This window comes from Priapulus caudatus, unplaced genomic scaffold (assembly GCF_000485595.1).
Source record: "Priapulus caudatus unplaced genomic scaffold, Priapulus_caudatus-5.0.1 Scaffold572, whole genome shotgun sequence".
NCBI classification, from domain to species: domain Eukaryota; kingdom Metazoa; phylum Priapulida; class Priapulimorpha; order Priapulimorphida; family Priapulidae; genus Priapulus; species Priapulus caudatus.
The window spans coordinates 61,925-77,806 of record NW_014577633.1 but is presented as its reverse complement, the minus strand read 5'-3'; the positions used below and the strand labels follow the sequence as shown (position 1 = coordinate 77,806).

The window sequence follows — 15,882 nt, the reverse complement described above, 5'->3', positions numbered from 1 at the left end:
CCGAACCAACACTAACTGTACACCGACTCGGCTATCTTATATATACAAGAACACCAAATACCGGTAACATCTATGGTGTGGTGGCGATTTTACGCATTAATTAGTGGTACGGAAAAAAACACGCCCGCCGAACCACCCTAGTTTCCCCTTCTTCCCCCCTCCACAACCCACCTCCCTCCCCTCCCCCTGTTTCAATTTCATCCTGGGGAGAACCCTGAAATGGAGCTCATTTTTGTGCCCAGGAACCCTTAAAATTATTAAATTTCCTGAGGGGGGCCCCCCAGACCCCCCGCCATGTGCTTCCGCGCCTAACGGCACCCACTAGCTGTGGGGTGGTGTGCCCTTTTTGGGGGATGTGCCCTTGAAATCTGGAAAAATACTGTCTAGCTTCAGCCATGGATCCGCCCCTGAAGCCGAATACACTTGACCCCCCATAGCGCTATGACCATAGCTAGCCTCGCGTTTGACCGGCGGTCTATAAACACGCTTCGTATTCATACTAAACATGAGTCATACTAAACATATTATCACGCTGTAAGGTGTCTACCGGCAACTACGAGTCGAAGCCATTCTACTGGATTCGACTACAGGCTTCGACCCAGAATCCACGGCAAGCCAGGCAAGGCCACGGCTGCCGTCATATATAAGGACCGCCTGGGATCAACTGATTCGTGCTTCATTCTACCAGACGACCAGGACACCGACCGACGTAAGGATCAAACCCTTACAACGCACACAGATGAACGGCAACACCTTGAACCGAGTCAACCGCTAGTCGCTACGCTATTTCAAGAGAGCTCATGTTATCCTGTACCGATGAAAATAAAGATTACTTACTTGGTTGCAGCAGCATCTCTGGATACGATTGTTCTCACGTGCGAAATGGTAAAAGTATGCTATGCAATATATCAGGGGAATAACCCAATACGGCAATAGAAAAAATTAAAAGTAAAATGGCTACGTCAGGAAAATTGAGATTGCACAATATATAGACTGGTACTCAATCCCACCTTGATTATTCGATCGATCGAGTAACTAAGCCGAGAGGTGGAAGCGGGTACCAGTCTACCTAATAATATCTTCACACAGCGCCACCTACAAGTCATGTGACCTGAACACAAAAGGCACGAAATTGATCCTCCCGATTTCAACAATAATCATCAAAATGATGATGATAATAACACGGTACCATACGCCTACCGGGCACTTTACAGTCTATGTGATACGCACAAAATATAAACGAGATAAAATATGACCAGCAGTATTATAAAGGTTAGGCCATCGAAATGTTAGGCTACTGGCACTGCCACTGGCACGTACTGCAGCAAACTGCATGCAGCTGCATGCAGCGCCTCCCATCGCACCAAAGATCCTAGAGTGCCGTAGGCACAAGATAAACCACTCTCCAATAATAGCGTTGTAGGTCATGGGCATAGAGTTATATATTAGACTATATTAGACTATTATATATTATAGATATATATATTTATATATATTAGACTATATATTAATACAACTCTATGGTCATGGGTCGCCACAACCGCCATTTTAGGAAGCAAGTTTACACGAATTTCCCGGATGTTGCTGTATCTGCTACTGTGCAACTGTCTGCTGTGTGCTGTCAGCTCAGCTTACTGTTCTGCTGTAAATTGCTCGAATCATCAGTGTAAGCCCGACCTGTCTTTCTTCAGGTTCCCCAAGAATACGGAAAGGTGAGAAAACATTCTTTTTTGTCGAAATCCATCGTGAAAGAGTTGTTCAATCTTCGTTGAAACATGTAGTACCAGTGGCAGTGCAGTGGCTCTCTTATTCTTGTTGTTTGTGTACAGGGCGTACGTGCGGTGTTGTGTGTTGCAGATGAGCATTTAAACGGCATTTACAGCAAGTTATCGACAATAATAGGCGAAATAGAGTAGAGAAACATTAATACTTTGATAGTAGATACATTTAGTGTTTATTTACCATTATTTGTTTGAGACGGTCCAATGAAGTGCCTGTGCACTGTACCACTGTCGGACACTACACCACTGCACTGTGTACATACTAACATAGTAACATCCGATTATGAATTATTGTTAGATTTTTGTACACTTGAATGAGAGATTTGATACAGCTATTGGCATAAAAATATTATCTATTACATTATATTATAATATATATATGTGTGTTAACCATGGTTATCCATATTATTTCTATGTATCAAACAGACACGGAGCGGGTTTTGCTTGTGGAGTTTGGTACTGCAGTGCAGTGCAGACTGCGAGCGCAGCTTTATGTAATCGCTGTGATTTGGTCTGATTGTTTGTAAATGGCGAACGTAATTCGCTAAAGTTAATTAAAGAAGGGTTTCTGAAAAACAATCTTTTAAAACAAAAACTTTTAAACGCAAGTCTGCACTTGAATTACACTGATTTTTTCTCATTGGATGGATTGACTGAATATCTGAATGATTTAGATTAACTGGTACCTAGTCCTACACAATGAGAGCAGACCCATGAAATTCACCATTTCAGATCTTCAACAATTTGGTTGGGAGGATCTATAATCCCTTATTGTCATTAGCATGACACGGCCCCCTCCCCAAGTGAATTTTCTTGTCAGTATAACAAATTTATGCGCCGTTTATGTGGAGATATATTGAGCCTTCAGTATACATGTAGCTGATGATTTCTTTTTCAGGAACACTATTGGTCAAGTAATGCTGGGGACGTTCACATTCCATTCATGGGCATTTGTTTCCTTCTGCATGCAGTAACGCTCAAAGAATGCATGTACTACAGCAGTGTGCCATGGATTAAACCCTTCAACTCTTTTATTCAAGGGAGAAATGTTGCACCCTCAGGGTCCCTCACCTTGCAAGCTGTTTTGAGAGTCTTGAGTTGACACCGTTTCCTGTGATACCCAGTCCTGAAAACAGTGTTGCTTCTGTTGCTAAACATGTTAGTGTACTGAGCTGTTGCTGATGTTTCAAAGTCTTGTGTGTGAAGGATGATGTGAAGTCATGCTCTGGATGTAGAAAACAATTCCATCTGAACTGTTTGCGATGCATACAGACTGGAGTCTATAAGTGTCTGTCATGCTTGCCGTTGCTGTAAATACATAAACAGTTAGCCAGCCACAGATTCATGTCTAAATGACACATGTTTGATGTGTTCAACGTGAAAGGCAGTTGAGCGAGCGCGCGTGAATGTATTATAAATTTCATTTACTGTAACGGCTCTTCAAGCTGTTGCCAGCTCTAGATTAATTGTTTTCAAAGTGGCCACAGATGGCTGCAAGGCCGTACGCAGGAAATTTTCTGTAGGGGGGCAAAGGTACTCCCTATGCCCCTTGTGCCCTAACGTTTCGCAATTTCACATTTCTGTATTTAAAGTGTAATATTTCTTTGATGATTTAAGATAACCTTTTGTCACATTTCTATTTCATTTCTAAAAGTGTACAGTATTTGTCCCATTAAAAGGCATACTAGGCTCTAGGGGGGCAACTGCCCCTGCTGCCCCCTGCTGTGTACGGCCCTGGATGGCTGGAACAGAAAAGCAAAGACAGTATTTTGTATGGATTTCATGTTCTACTATCATGCCGCGAGATGGCGTTGTGTACGATTCAGTGTTTACTTCTGTTCCGAGTTTAATCATCATTCTTGAAAACGTGCATCCTGATCAAATTTTTCGAATTTTTATACTGTTTTGGACTTTATTTCGTCGAAGTACACGTTTGACACTTGCGGCATCTACCGCTCAACCGATTCTACCACTCTACCGCTTGCCGAAAGCTGGTGCTAAAATTTGGCTCGGGCCTTGTCCGACGTTTTCGATGGGACCAAGTTGTCTCGTGCCAAATTGGCACGGCCCGAAAAACCGTCCGTGTGAACGCTCGGCTCAAGCCAAATCTGGCGCAAGCCTAATTAATTAGGCTCGGGCCAAAAGCGTCCGTGTGAACGCGCCTAATATCAGTGCCATCTGTGCACGCCATCTGTCGTCAATCCTTAAAAACAACGGTAAACATTTTCTTAGTAGGTATCTGGGGAGAGATAGTAAATATATAAATAAGTTGTGGATATGGTTGGGAACCCTAACCCTAACCATAATCCTAACCCTAACCCTATCCATAATTCTAAAATAAAACAAAATTAGACAAAAATAATTAAAAAATAAATAAATAAGAGACAAAATTAGCCAATCAGAGCCGTCCCCTAGCGAATCACTATCTCTCCCCTGTGCAATCACTTTATGTACCTTAATCACTTTGCCTGCACAGGCTATACTGAAGTTTTTTTCTTGTATCTATTTTTTCTTCATGTTGTATATGCACTGCTTTGTACTGTATCACTCAAAATTACCATTTTAACTGCCCAACACTATTGCACTTTTATATCTATACAAATGTGAGTGTGTGCGAAATATGTTATGTTTGTAATGTGGATATAATGGTGTACGAACCGAGTGTCGAAATGATGTGCTAAAAGGGTACTACTTGTACAAAATTTGATGAAGTTTTTTTGTGTATTAAGTTTTTCTTTGTGTTGTTCTGCACTGCTTTGCATTGTACTCACTCAGGAAACATCATTTCTACCGGCTAAACATTTACCGTAATCAGTTTACCTGTAAAGAATATGCTGAAGTTTTTTTCTCGTTTATATTTTTTCTTCATGTATCTGTTTCTGTTTTGTATTGTATCACTCAGAAAGCTTCTTCTTCTTTTTTCTTTTTTTTTCTATATTTTTTTTCTTTATGCTGTATTTCAATGTTTTGTACTGTAACACTGTATCACTAAGAAATTTTGGGGATCGTGGTTATATAGTATAGTATGTACAATGTTATGTTGGACCACAATGGAAATAAGTGTGTTAGCAACGTTTTTTTGTGTTTTCATCCTCGATAATTTTCTAGCTGCATTTTGTTTATTTATGCTGTTATTGATGTAAAGTTATGCTTTAGTAATTATCGAAATAAATAAATCTAAAAAATCTAAATCAGAACTGTTTTTATTGACGCTTAACCCGCCGTCTAGCGGATCACTAACCCTAACTTGTGCAAAATTTTTAATTTTCTCATTGTTTTTACAACACATTTCTAAGACAAAACATAATTGCACTAATAAGAATATTATTCGTCCCGTGACAAATATTTTAAAATATTTCGCTACATATTCTCTATAAAATGTGAGCATAGATAGCGCTATATAGGCTACTTACCCACAAAGATTTTCTCACATGCTAACCGAGAGGCAACAACGAACAGTTCGCGATTATCAACATTGACAAACGTATAATGATTTTCCTTGTTTAGACTTTAGAGAGAATTATCTTCATCCAGAATGGGTTCTTCGAAGAGAAAAGACAGAGAGCGGGAATCGAAGAAAAGACACCACAGAGACGAGACGGAGGAGGAGAGACGCGAGAGAAAGTCGAAGAAGAAGAGGAAGCACGACCGGCACAAGCACGACAAACGACCGAGATCGGACGACGGCGACAGACACGAGCGACAGAGGACCGGCGACGACATAGGTTACGTCATCAGCGACGGAGAGCTGTACGAACCGGCGCCGAAGCATCGCAGAGACGACAGCGCTTCCTCAGCAAGGGATCAGGGTAGGTTAATAAAGGGGAATATAGTCACAGGCTAATATAGCAATTTTCTGCTCTTATATATGAGAGCAAATGTTTGTAGCCACTGTTCGCTAAGGTATATACTATATAGTAGCAAAAATTTGTAGCTGATACAATGGCTACAAATCTGCTACATATATATGTAGCAGATTTGTAGCCATTGTATCAGCTACAGATTCGATGCCTATAATCTATATATATGTAGCAGATTTGTAGCCGTTGTATCAGCTACAAATTTTTGCTACTATATACCTTAGCGAACAGTGGCTACAAACATTTTCTCTCATATATAAGAGCAGAAAATTGCTATATTAGCCTGTGAATAAATACCCTTAATAAAGCTCATACTAGGGTCTATGTCCCCCAGGGCACTGCCGGAACTAACCTGTATGATACAGCTATTACAGGCGGTTCCGGTTCCGCTTCACTACACTTCACCGCCTGTACCCCTTGCTTCTTCAGCCCGCTTCGGGAAACAAGAAATGATTGCGCCCAATCAGAGAGCTGTAACGGGCCAATCAGCCAATCAGCGAGCAGGCTTTTGCCTGACGTCATTTCTCCAGTTATTCAAGTTGCCTGATCGATAACGAGGCTTGCGAAACGGCAGGGTTGAGCTCGCGTACAGGCGGTAGATAGTGTAGTGAAGCGAAACATACCGCCTGTATCATACAGGTTATGCCGGAACTAACTCTAGTACTATAGCCCGAGTTCGATAAACTGCCGCAGGGCTATAGTACATTGTCGGCTGAAAATACCAACTACGACCTGTTACCACCTGTCCCCATGAAAAATGGATCGCAAAACGCAAAGTTATCGGGCTTTTTAACACTTATTTATCTACATGGACATATCACCTATCTTTTTGAACAGTTTCAACAACTTTACACCATGTATTTGTCCTTTTATTCCACAAAGTAAGCACTACTGGCATTTCATTTTCAAACAAAGTGGCGTGCGCACGCGTGACGTCACCGGTATTGTATATACATGCCCCATAGCTGCCATGTGTTTTGCGTACATATCCGGTAACGTCACGCAGGCGCATGCCACTTTGTTTGAAAATGGAATGCCAGTAGTGCTTACTTTGTGGAATAAAAGGACAAATACATGGTGTAAAGTTGTTGAAAGTGTTCAAAAAGATAGGTGAGATGTCCATGTAGATAAATAAGTGTTAAAAAGCTTGATAACTTTGCGTTTTGTGATCCATTTTTCATGGGGACAGGTGGTAACAGGTCGTAGTTGGTATTTCCAGCCGACAATGTACTATAGCCCTGCGGCAGTTTATCGAACACGGGCTATAGTACTAGAGCTATGCCGGAACGTACCCTGGATACGGTCCGGTATATACCTAGATACAATAATGTAACCCAAACCCAAGAGGATAGGGTTACAAAGCCTCCCTATCCTTTTGTGCGGAGGAATGCCCGAGTGAATCACTCGGGCCGGTTTGCTGGTGCGTTTTCAGAGACTAGAACTTCCAAACTTGGTTTATTCTCAACACGAACCTTTCTCCGCTATCTGGGAACTTACTATGTATCGCAATACTCTGTATTAAACTAATAATAAACCTGTTACAAAAATTCGAAGTGACGAGCGCGAAATATACTGAGCCGCCATTTCTGTGACCTGGACGTTACTTCGTTTGGAGAGCGGATTCACGACCAATCGGAGGCGCTGTGTTGCCGATCGCTATGCGCATTGGGAATAGCGTACCGTCACAGCGTCAACAGAAATGGCGCTCAGTATATTCGCGACCTCAGACTTCGAATTTCTGTAACACGGTTATATTAGTTTAATACAGAGTATTGCGATACATAGTAAGTTCCCAATAGCGGAGAAAGGTTCGTGTTGAGGAATAAACACCAGTTTGGCAAGTTCTTAGTCTCTGAAAACGCACCAGCAAACCGGCCCGAGTGATATCACTCAGGCATTCCTCCGCACAAAGGATAAGGGAGGCTTTGTAACCCTATCCTCTTGGGTTTGGGTTACATTATTGTATCTAGGTATACCGGAACGTACCCTGGTCACTATTTGATATGGTTAGGATTATGGTTAGGGTTAGGGTTAGGGAGTAGGCGTAGGCGACTCCCTAGACTCGTTAGTGGAGTAGGCGAGGTACGGTTCGGCATATAATATAGTACCAGGGTACATTCCTGTATACCGGACCGTACCCAGGGTACGTTCCGGCAGTACCCCGGGGGACATAGACCCTCTCAGCGTTAATAAAGTCGTAACCTAGAAATTATAACCCGGCATTTGTACATTCGGCGGATTCGCATTCTTTGTTAATCTGATGATATTTTAGGTCCGAGTAATAATTAATTACTGCTTCTAGGCTTTAACGGGGGATTTTGTGGTTCAGAAGTTTTCGACAACCTTTTCAGTGTTTTTGAAGGTGTAGCATTGAATCTCAAAGAAATACCGGGCAGTGTGATAGATCCTGCACATAACCTACCTAATAATATTAATAACGCTGTGGCTATATGCCCGGCAGCCGGGCACGGTCTTCCATTTCCTAAATGCCCGGCAGTTCCTAACCCTAACCCTAACCCTAACCCTTGTTTACTTGAGATAACGCTGAAAATTAAAAACTGCCGGGCATTTAGGAAATCGAAGACCGTGCCCCGCAGCCGTCAGATATATGCCGGCTGCCGGGCATATAGCCACTCTGTATTTATAAACGACGACACTTGTTGATCTCTGACTAACTCAATTTCCTCCAGAAGTGGCAGGGGTTTAATGTTACATTAAAAAAAAGTGGGGTAAAAAATCGAGTAACTTGGTATTTTCACCCAATAACGTCACACCTATGCGCAAATTGCAGAGAGTTTTTCGCCATCACACCACCGGCTGCGATTTTCGGTGATGTGATCTACAATTTTATTTTACCGATTAAATTTAACGGTTATTTCTCTAATGTTTCAGATGTTGCGGCAGCCGTTCAGGCCGCGGGAGAGCGCGAGTCATCGTCACATGGTGGTGGAGCGGAAATGTCCCTCGGCATTGAGGAAACAAAGTGTGTATACCTCCCTGCAGATGTCAACGCTGTCACAGTTCACACCTGTCGCATTTGTAACCTCGAAACCTCCTACATATTAGTCTTCAAAGTCCAAGGGACTATTGTAGAGCGTAGTTTGTATGTTATAATTTAAAGTATGAATAATCAAGAAGACGTATAGAATTTGTGTTCACTAAAGAAATATATTGTTTACAAACAACCGTCAGCCGTCACGTCACGTCTTCCTCGCTCAACCGTCACGTTCAAATCCTCCTCCACTCTTTATATATGACTCTCTCGTCTAATCACAGCCCAGTTTCCCTTTACTCTAACCAATCACACACCACCACCCTCTCTTATTCAAACTATTACGGACGAATCCCCACATGGCCAGCATGTGTGTGAGTGTCAAACTAACTCTGTAACCCATAGCTGCTAGTACCCCACCTAACTAATTCTTATCTACATGCGAAATGGTCGATCCTAACCTATGCTCCTACATTTACCAATTCAATGCAACATATGTAAAACAGCTGTTACACTATATCGTCGCCGGGAGTTCGTTCGACTAGACAGATTTAGCAGTTTGTTCGTGAGAGAACACCGATTTGTTAGCGTTTTTGTGTCACACGGAAGTCCGTGCGATTTTGTCCCAGCTAACGTTTTGATAAAAAATATCAGCATTTTTTGGCAGGAAAAACGTAAAAATTGTGAGTATGGGATTCAGACATGATCTAGAAATTTGTTTAAGAATACAAAAACTCCTCATGTGTAAAGCCTGGCGCACACGTTGCGGTTTTTCCCGTAAGGTTTTTCCCCGTCCGACCCGGCGGGTGAATTCGGAGTGTGTGCGGTCTCATTATCCTGCGATCTTTCCCGCAAGTGACCGGAGCATATCAAGCTGGTTTGATATCTCCTTCGAAAAACTGCACGGATAAAATTGGACCGCAGCGTGTGCGGTGGTCACCGGGAAAACCGGTTACACGGGCCAATCACCATCAAGCAATAATCACATGATCGACAAAATGGCAGCGCCCATGGAAACCATTGGTTTATTTATTGGTTTAGGATGCCCAAAATTGGCACACTGTTAGTTGATCACCCTTAGGGTGGCCTAAGCACATTTAATAGGTTACACTGAAAACTAATATTTAAAAGCAAATAAAATATTAAAAGTACAAATGCTTCGAAATGCTTGTTGTTGTCCTAGTGCGCAGTGCATTTTGCGAAGACTCCCACCGCATTTGTCCCGATTTTAATCGGTAGCCACATGGCGTATGTGGGTTACACAGATTATTTCCTTCTGGTGATAAAAACCGTAACATAGCGTGCGTGTGCGCCTGGATTAAGTAACAATGTGAACTTATCGAAAACGTAATTGAAACCTATCGCACGCTGTCACTATACCGTATAGGGAAATGACGTCTGGATAGACTCTAGAATGTACTCTCTAGGATGTAACTAATACCCAGCAGCTGTTTCATTTACATGAAGCTGTTAGTTTACAATTTATTGATGCGCAGCTTATGCTGTGTGAGATTCACAATACAACTAACTTAAAGTGTTTTTAAAATCAACATATCGGGTATAAATTAATTCACGTGATCTAGTTTAGGATGTTAGTTGTTTCTTGGAATTTCCATCAGATAGTCCTTATACACGCGATTTCAATTTTAATCTGATCTGACAGCTTTTAAATGTTTATTTCTTTCTTTTTCATCCCTTTCCAGCAAGCTTCGTGTGAGTTTGGGTCTGCGACCGCTAGACGTGACAAGTAGTGATGTCAAGAAGGAGGAAAAAGGTAACAAACGGCATGAATAACATACCAACACGATTGACACATTAGCCTAGAGTGAGTGACAGGCAGCTATAGCCAATCAGCTGTTGCTATACGGCCATTCAAAAAATCCTGGGAGAGAGCATCTTGTCAGAAACAAAAGAAGTCTTTAACAATAGTCTTAACAATAACTTCCAATGTCTAACTCAAGAAACTATTCGCGTTCATCTGTTCTATTTTCCCTTTTCTAGACCACGTGATTTTCTGTTTGTTTGGTGTAGAATCACCGAAATCAAGAGCCCATTAACCCCAGAGCGTACAACGCTGAAATAGGAAAACCATGGTGTCGTTTCAGCAAAATTAATAAAGTTTACCTACATTATTTTGATACTTCTCTACCGGAATATTATGCAGGCGGCATAGCTAGCCAATACAAGATCAACCGCTTGTCTCTACGATGTTCCTATGCTGAGATATAAAGCGATAAAAATCGAGTACTTCTAGGTAATCCTGCGCCATATCACCTAGTAACACGCCTCACCCGCGTTTAGTGACTGCATAGCTATATACAACACATATGTTTCTCACTGAAACACGACGTTCTCTTGTATTTTTTGCTGTTCTCACGGAATCACGCTGTTCTCTTGTCTTTATTTTCTTGGCAGAGTCTCTGAAGGACGACGTACACGTGCCGGCGGAGAACCTTGCAGCGAAGAAGCAAGCCGCGGCTCTGAAGGAGAAGCTGAGGCAGATCAAGGAGAAACGAGAAATCAACAAGAAGCTACAGTGAGTGAAGAATGTCTACAATACATACAGATCATAATTATTATATATATATAAATAAACATGTGATGGAAAAAGTTGTGTACGAAGGCAAAATAATTCAAGTAAAAATAAATATACTGTAGTTTAGTCTACACAAAACTAGCTTGTTTTTTTTAAAAGTATGTTTAAAATGGCATGTTCTCGCAGGAAAATGCATAGATATACTTACTGTGAGCTCGCCCATGTTGTAAAAATTTACTACATATTCAAACTTATTTGTATTGCTACTTCACAACATTTCTTCATAAAATCTAAACGAAAGTACTCATTTTTTTACGAAATTAGCACCACTGGATGTTTACACAGTATTTACACATCCGGTACACAGCCGAGCGAACGTTGTGTTTCATTTACAGTTATTTTCTGTGATAACACATATTATACTTTTTTGTTCGATGTTTACTCAGTACGAAATTGTGAAATTTGTTTAAATCATATGTCATCTACATTACTTATGCAATCAGAAAACAAATATATAGTTTTCGTTCCAGGAACTATTTGCGCTAGCGTAGGCCTACTGTTGGCTCTTCACTCCAACACAACTTGTGTGTATCTGTATGCCGAAAACCGGTTTTTAAAAATCCCAATGTTTGGAGCACATTTCTGGCTCAATAAGAACATTTCGTGATGTTTGCATTCTGCAAGTTGCGAAGTTTATCTACTTTAAAATATGACAATGTATGACTAGGTTACAGAATTTGTTAGTACTTACACGGCAGTGCAATTTGAATATTTTATTATTCATTCGTAATTCAGCAGTTAAATCATTTGCCAATTGTATTCGCCAAGTGCTCTTATTTCTTCGTCACATTTTGTGAAGGTGGCGAACGCCAGCTGCAGCCCTGTAGATTATGTAACTACGCATATAATTATAATATATATATATATGCGTGTGTGTGTATATAAACATTCTTGTACTGAACATACATATAAAAATGATTATAACTTGTTTTATTATATAGAAAATCTGTTAAGCGATCGCTCGCTGTGACCCCCGGGAAGATGTGTAAACATCAATGGCGCTACTTTCGAAGACAAGTACTTCTCAGTTAGATTTTTGTGAAGAAATGTTTATGAAAGTAGCAAATACAGATGAGGTGTAGTGAACTTTTTCAAACCATAGACAGCTGTAAGTAAGGTTATCTTATGCAATTTTGCTGCGAGAAAATTCAGTTTTAACATCCACTTCGTAAACGGCGTTGACGAGAAAAAACAATGCATAAAGTACAACAAACGAAAAAAATCGCTCGGATATTTCCCACTCACTTGTACGAGAGCGCCCAGACCCTCGCATGAAATTTCAGATTACGATGAAATAATGCTTAAAGCATTTTATTATGACGTAAAATGTTGTTTTACTTATCCTACCGGGTCGTGAACGCAAACAAAACCATTTTACAAAAATGGTGTCTGTTCTCGTTTTGAATGTTTTGTCAGTCATGACAACTCACGGTCATGTCTTGGATTGCAGAAGTATAGAATAAATTCAATAGACTGTGTCGTTTTTTAATCAAATATTATTTATCGGTGTTAACTCATCAATAATATGAACAATTTACTCGAATGTACAACTAAATGTGTATTGACTTTGAATTTTGTGATTGAATTCTCAATCCATATAAGCAACCTTGTGAATCAAAAATTATGAAAGTTCCGTTATCGTGAGTTTTTCTCATTTAGGCTGTGGATGCGTTTTCTGTCAACGCTAATCCGTAAACATAACATTAGTCGTCAGTGCGGCCATCTTAGCATTACAAATTAGCAATTAACTTTAGCGATATTTCTGACAAAGGCTCACTGGTGGCTTACTCACCTGTCCTTTGAGTTGTGCAGAATGAAGCGTTGCTGGCCCTCTAGCTATGTCCTTCTGCGCGATGCTCTACCGTTGATACGCCTTCAGGTCACGCGACGTGTACGCCTGCGGTAGACGACAAGTGAACGCCTGTTACAGCGCAATGCCTGCAACCTTCTACGACAAAGCAACATCATAATCGTGGTAAAAACATTGACATACAAAGAGACATTGAGCCGCAATTCGCCAGTAATCATCTAGATTTGTAGCGCTATATTCCCCCCATTGGAAAATGACATTTGAAAATATCCAGGATATTCCGGGTATTGTGGAGCAGCCGTGAAGGCGGCCCACTACTGTCTCGCAGCTTCTCCCTTGTCTCCGCGAAACTCTGGTCTCCACTAGCTCCGACAGGCGACGATCGAGGAACTGGAACGTGGTTCCAAATTCCTCGTCCATCTCCTGCCAGTAACCGCGCCTGCAGCAGCAAACACACATCCAATGTTGTTATAGACACACACGCACGCACACACACACACACGCACATACATATGAACAATTCTTGCTACTCAAAAGTTTCATCTCGTATAAAATCACGGGTATGAAAATATATAACAAGGGCTTCTAATGCTAATTAGTTATTTTTAGAGCATTTCTGGCATTTGAATGATAGAATTATCTGCAGTAAGTCTGACATCATCTAACAGAGGGTCCATCTAAGGAGAATATCATCTAAACACTATCTGAACATCATCTTAACATCTCACTGCTCAGTGCTCGAAATAAGCGCTTGTCCGGTTGATCCGAGACAACAGAATTTGCGCGCGGCAACCTAACCAGTCCTGAGGACATTGTCCGGTGGAACAACCAGAAACATATCCTAACCATAACACATAACTCTAAACCGACTACGGGATATCTATAGACGCGTGGTTTACCATTAATCTATCGGTGTATAACTTTTGCTTTCATATTTTGCCATCTGAAACTGACAATCAAATCGCCAACCAACTGGTGTTTAGGCTAAGCGTGGCACAATAATTGTTCAGTTTCATACTTCAAATCCGAGTGTTTTCTAGCTCATCAAGAAATCTTAATCATGAAATTAAAGTCGTGAATATAATAAAATGATGGACGCAGCTTGCTATTTCCAACACTGGTATATGTCAGGTTTCTGATTTATGAGAGGTGAACTAGAATTTGGAACGCAGCAAACCAGCAAGTTTCTTCTAAAATTTTACTGAGGGGAGGAGCCTATTGCCCGTGTTTTTTTCACAGCAAGGGGGACCCTCCTCCTTGGAATCCTAGACCGCGCCACTGAACACTTACAGTATCTCGGCGAAGCAGAGAACAATGAAACAAAAATGTCGCCTTTTTCGCAATCGCGACCCAAAACAAAGATTGCAGACCTGAGAGGTAGAGAGCCGTAGGGTGTGGAGAGGAGGCGGAGGAGCCAGTTTAAAATATTAAGTCATTGCCACTATTTTCGGCAGTTCGCTGTTTTTTGGTCCCCACTTGTTAAAAAATCCTGGCTACGCCACTGTTTTGGGTGTTTTCTGATCATAATTATTATGTGATTGAAAAGGATATTTTGGGATATTTTTTGGGACACCAGAATTGTTGGCGGACAACCCGATTTGATGCCGGGGTTGTCGCGCAGGACAACCATTTTTTTTCTATTTCGAGCACTGCTGCTAATATGCCTGTTAATCCTGTGCTACAATCTGCACACAGATGCGCGCACAGGGGGGGGGGGGCAGGAGAGGAAGCCAGTCTATTAGGCCAAAATAAATATTGTTTGTTTGCCCTCACCCGACCGACCGCCAAAAAGGGCCGACTCAAAACAATTTTATTGATCTTTCCCATTCTTTTTTTACAAATTGTATTACTGTACATTATATAAATCTGTAGGCAATACATTTATGTACGCAGCAAAACAAACGTTCAACATAAAATGTATCTTCCACACAAGCACACCGAGCATGTAGACACCATACTGATTAGTAAAAAAAGAAGCCTACCTACCTACCCAAACTTTCAGCCTGGGTCGGGTGAGGGCAAACAAAGATTATTTAGTTGTGGTCTTAAGGCCAAGACGCACTGCAGCGACAGCGACCGACCCGTAATGACAAAAGCATTTCAGAAAATTAGAAACTATTGTTTCCTATGAGCCATTGACACACACACACGACAACGACCGCGACAACCTCGACGGCAAAAATATTTAGGAACGTTTTAATTTCCAGCGACTGTCGCCCCGCACACTTTTACAAATAGCCATCACAGCCGTTTCCATCGGCACGTGACATTACGATTACGTCATAAATAACCAATAATGCTAGCCAAGACGTAAACTGGTCTCCGGCGCTAAATTTGCGCCGCATGTCACAAACAATGGGCCGCGAACCAGTCTAACCAAAGCGTGCAGCTGTGGTAAGCTACGGTCACTGTATGACACAGTACGTACATGATAATTTACTGCGTATATTTTACTTTATTATCTTATCCTTATACCTAGAGAGTTTTTGCAGCCTGTTATTTAAAAGCAGCAGCAGGAGTTTTTGCCGTTTGTTTATGTGATGATGTGTGCCACTGTGGCGAGTGCTGGGTGACCTTTGACCTAACGTCGGTCGCTGTCGCTGGAGTGTGTTTGCGCCAGTCGCCGCGACTTTGTCGTTTGTCGTTACGGCGTCGCTGTCGCTGAAGTGTGTCTTGACGTTTAATGTCCTAATGCCCGGCTGGTCGGCAACGAGTTAAGGACAGGGGACCAGTCTAACGTGCGTGGAGGGGGGGGGGGCGGATGTGAGCGAGTGATAGCCTACCCTCTTCGCTGCCATGTCCTTCTGTATCTGATTCTTGCGCAGATTCTCCACCAGGCGCAG

General features: G+C 41.6%; 1 protein-coding gene across 1 annotated transcript in view; it reads left to right on the top strand.

Moving 5' to 3' along the window:
• Positions 1 to 5,225: 5,225 nt before the first annotated feature.
• The window catches only part of LOC106811769 (U4/U6.U5 tri-snRNP-associated protein 1-like), a 17,337-nt gene continuing 6,680 nt past the window's right edge, over positions 5,226 to 15,882 (top strand). The window contains exons 1-4 of the mRNA XM_014815487.1: positions 5,226 to 5,590; positions 8,534 to 8,624; positions 10,337 to 10,407; positions 11,049 to 11,182. Of these exons, the coding sequence (XP_014670973.1) occupies positions 5,317 to 5,590; positions 8,534 to 8,624; positions 10,337 to 10,407; positions 11,049 to 11,173 (561 nt within the window). The 5' untranslated portion in view covers positions 5,226 to 5,316 and the 3' untranslated portion in view covers positions 11,174 to 11,182. The remainder of the gene's footprint in view (positions 5,591 to 8,533; positions 8,625 to 10,336; positions 10,408 to 11,048; positions 11,183 to 15,882) is intronic.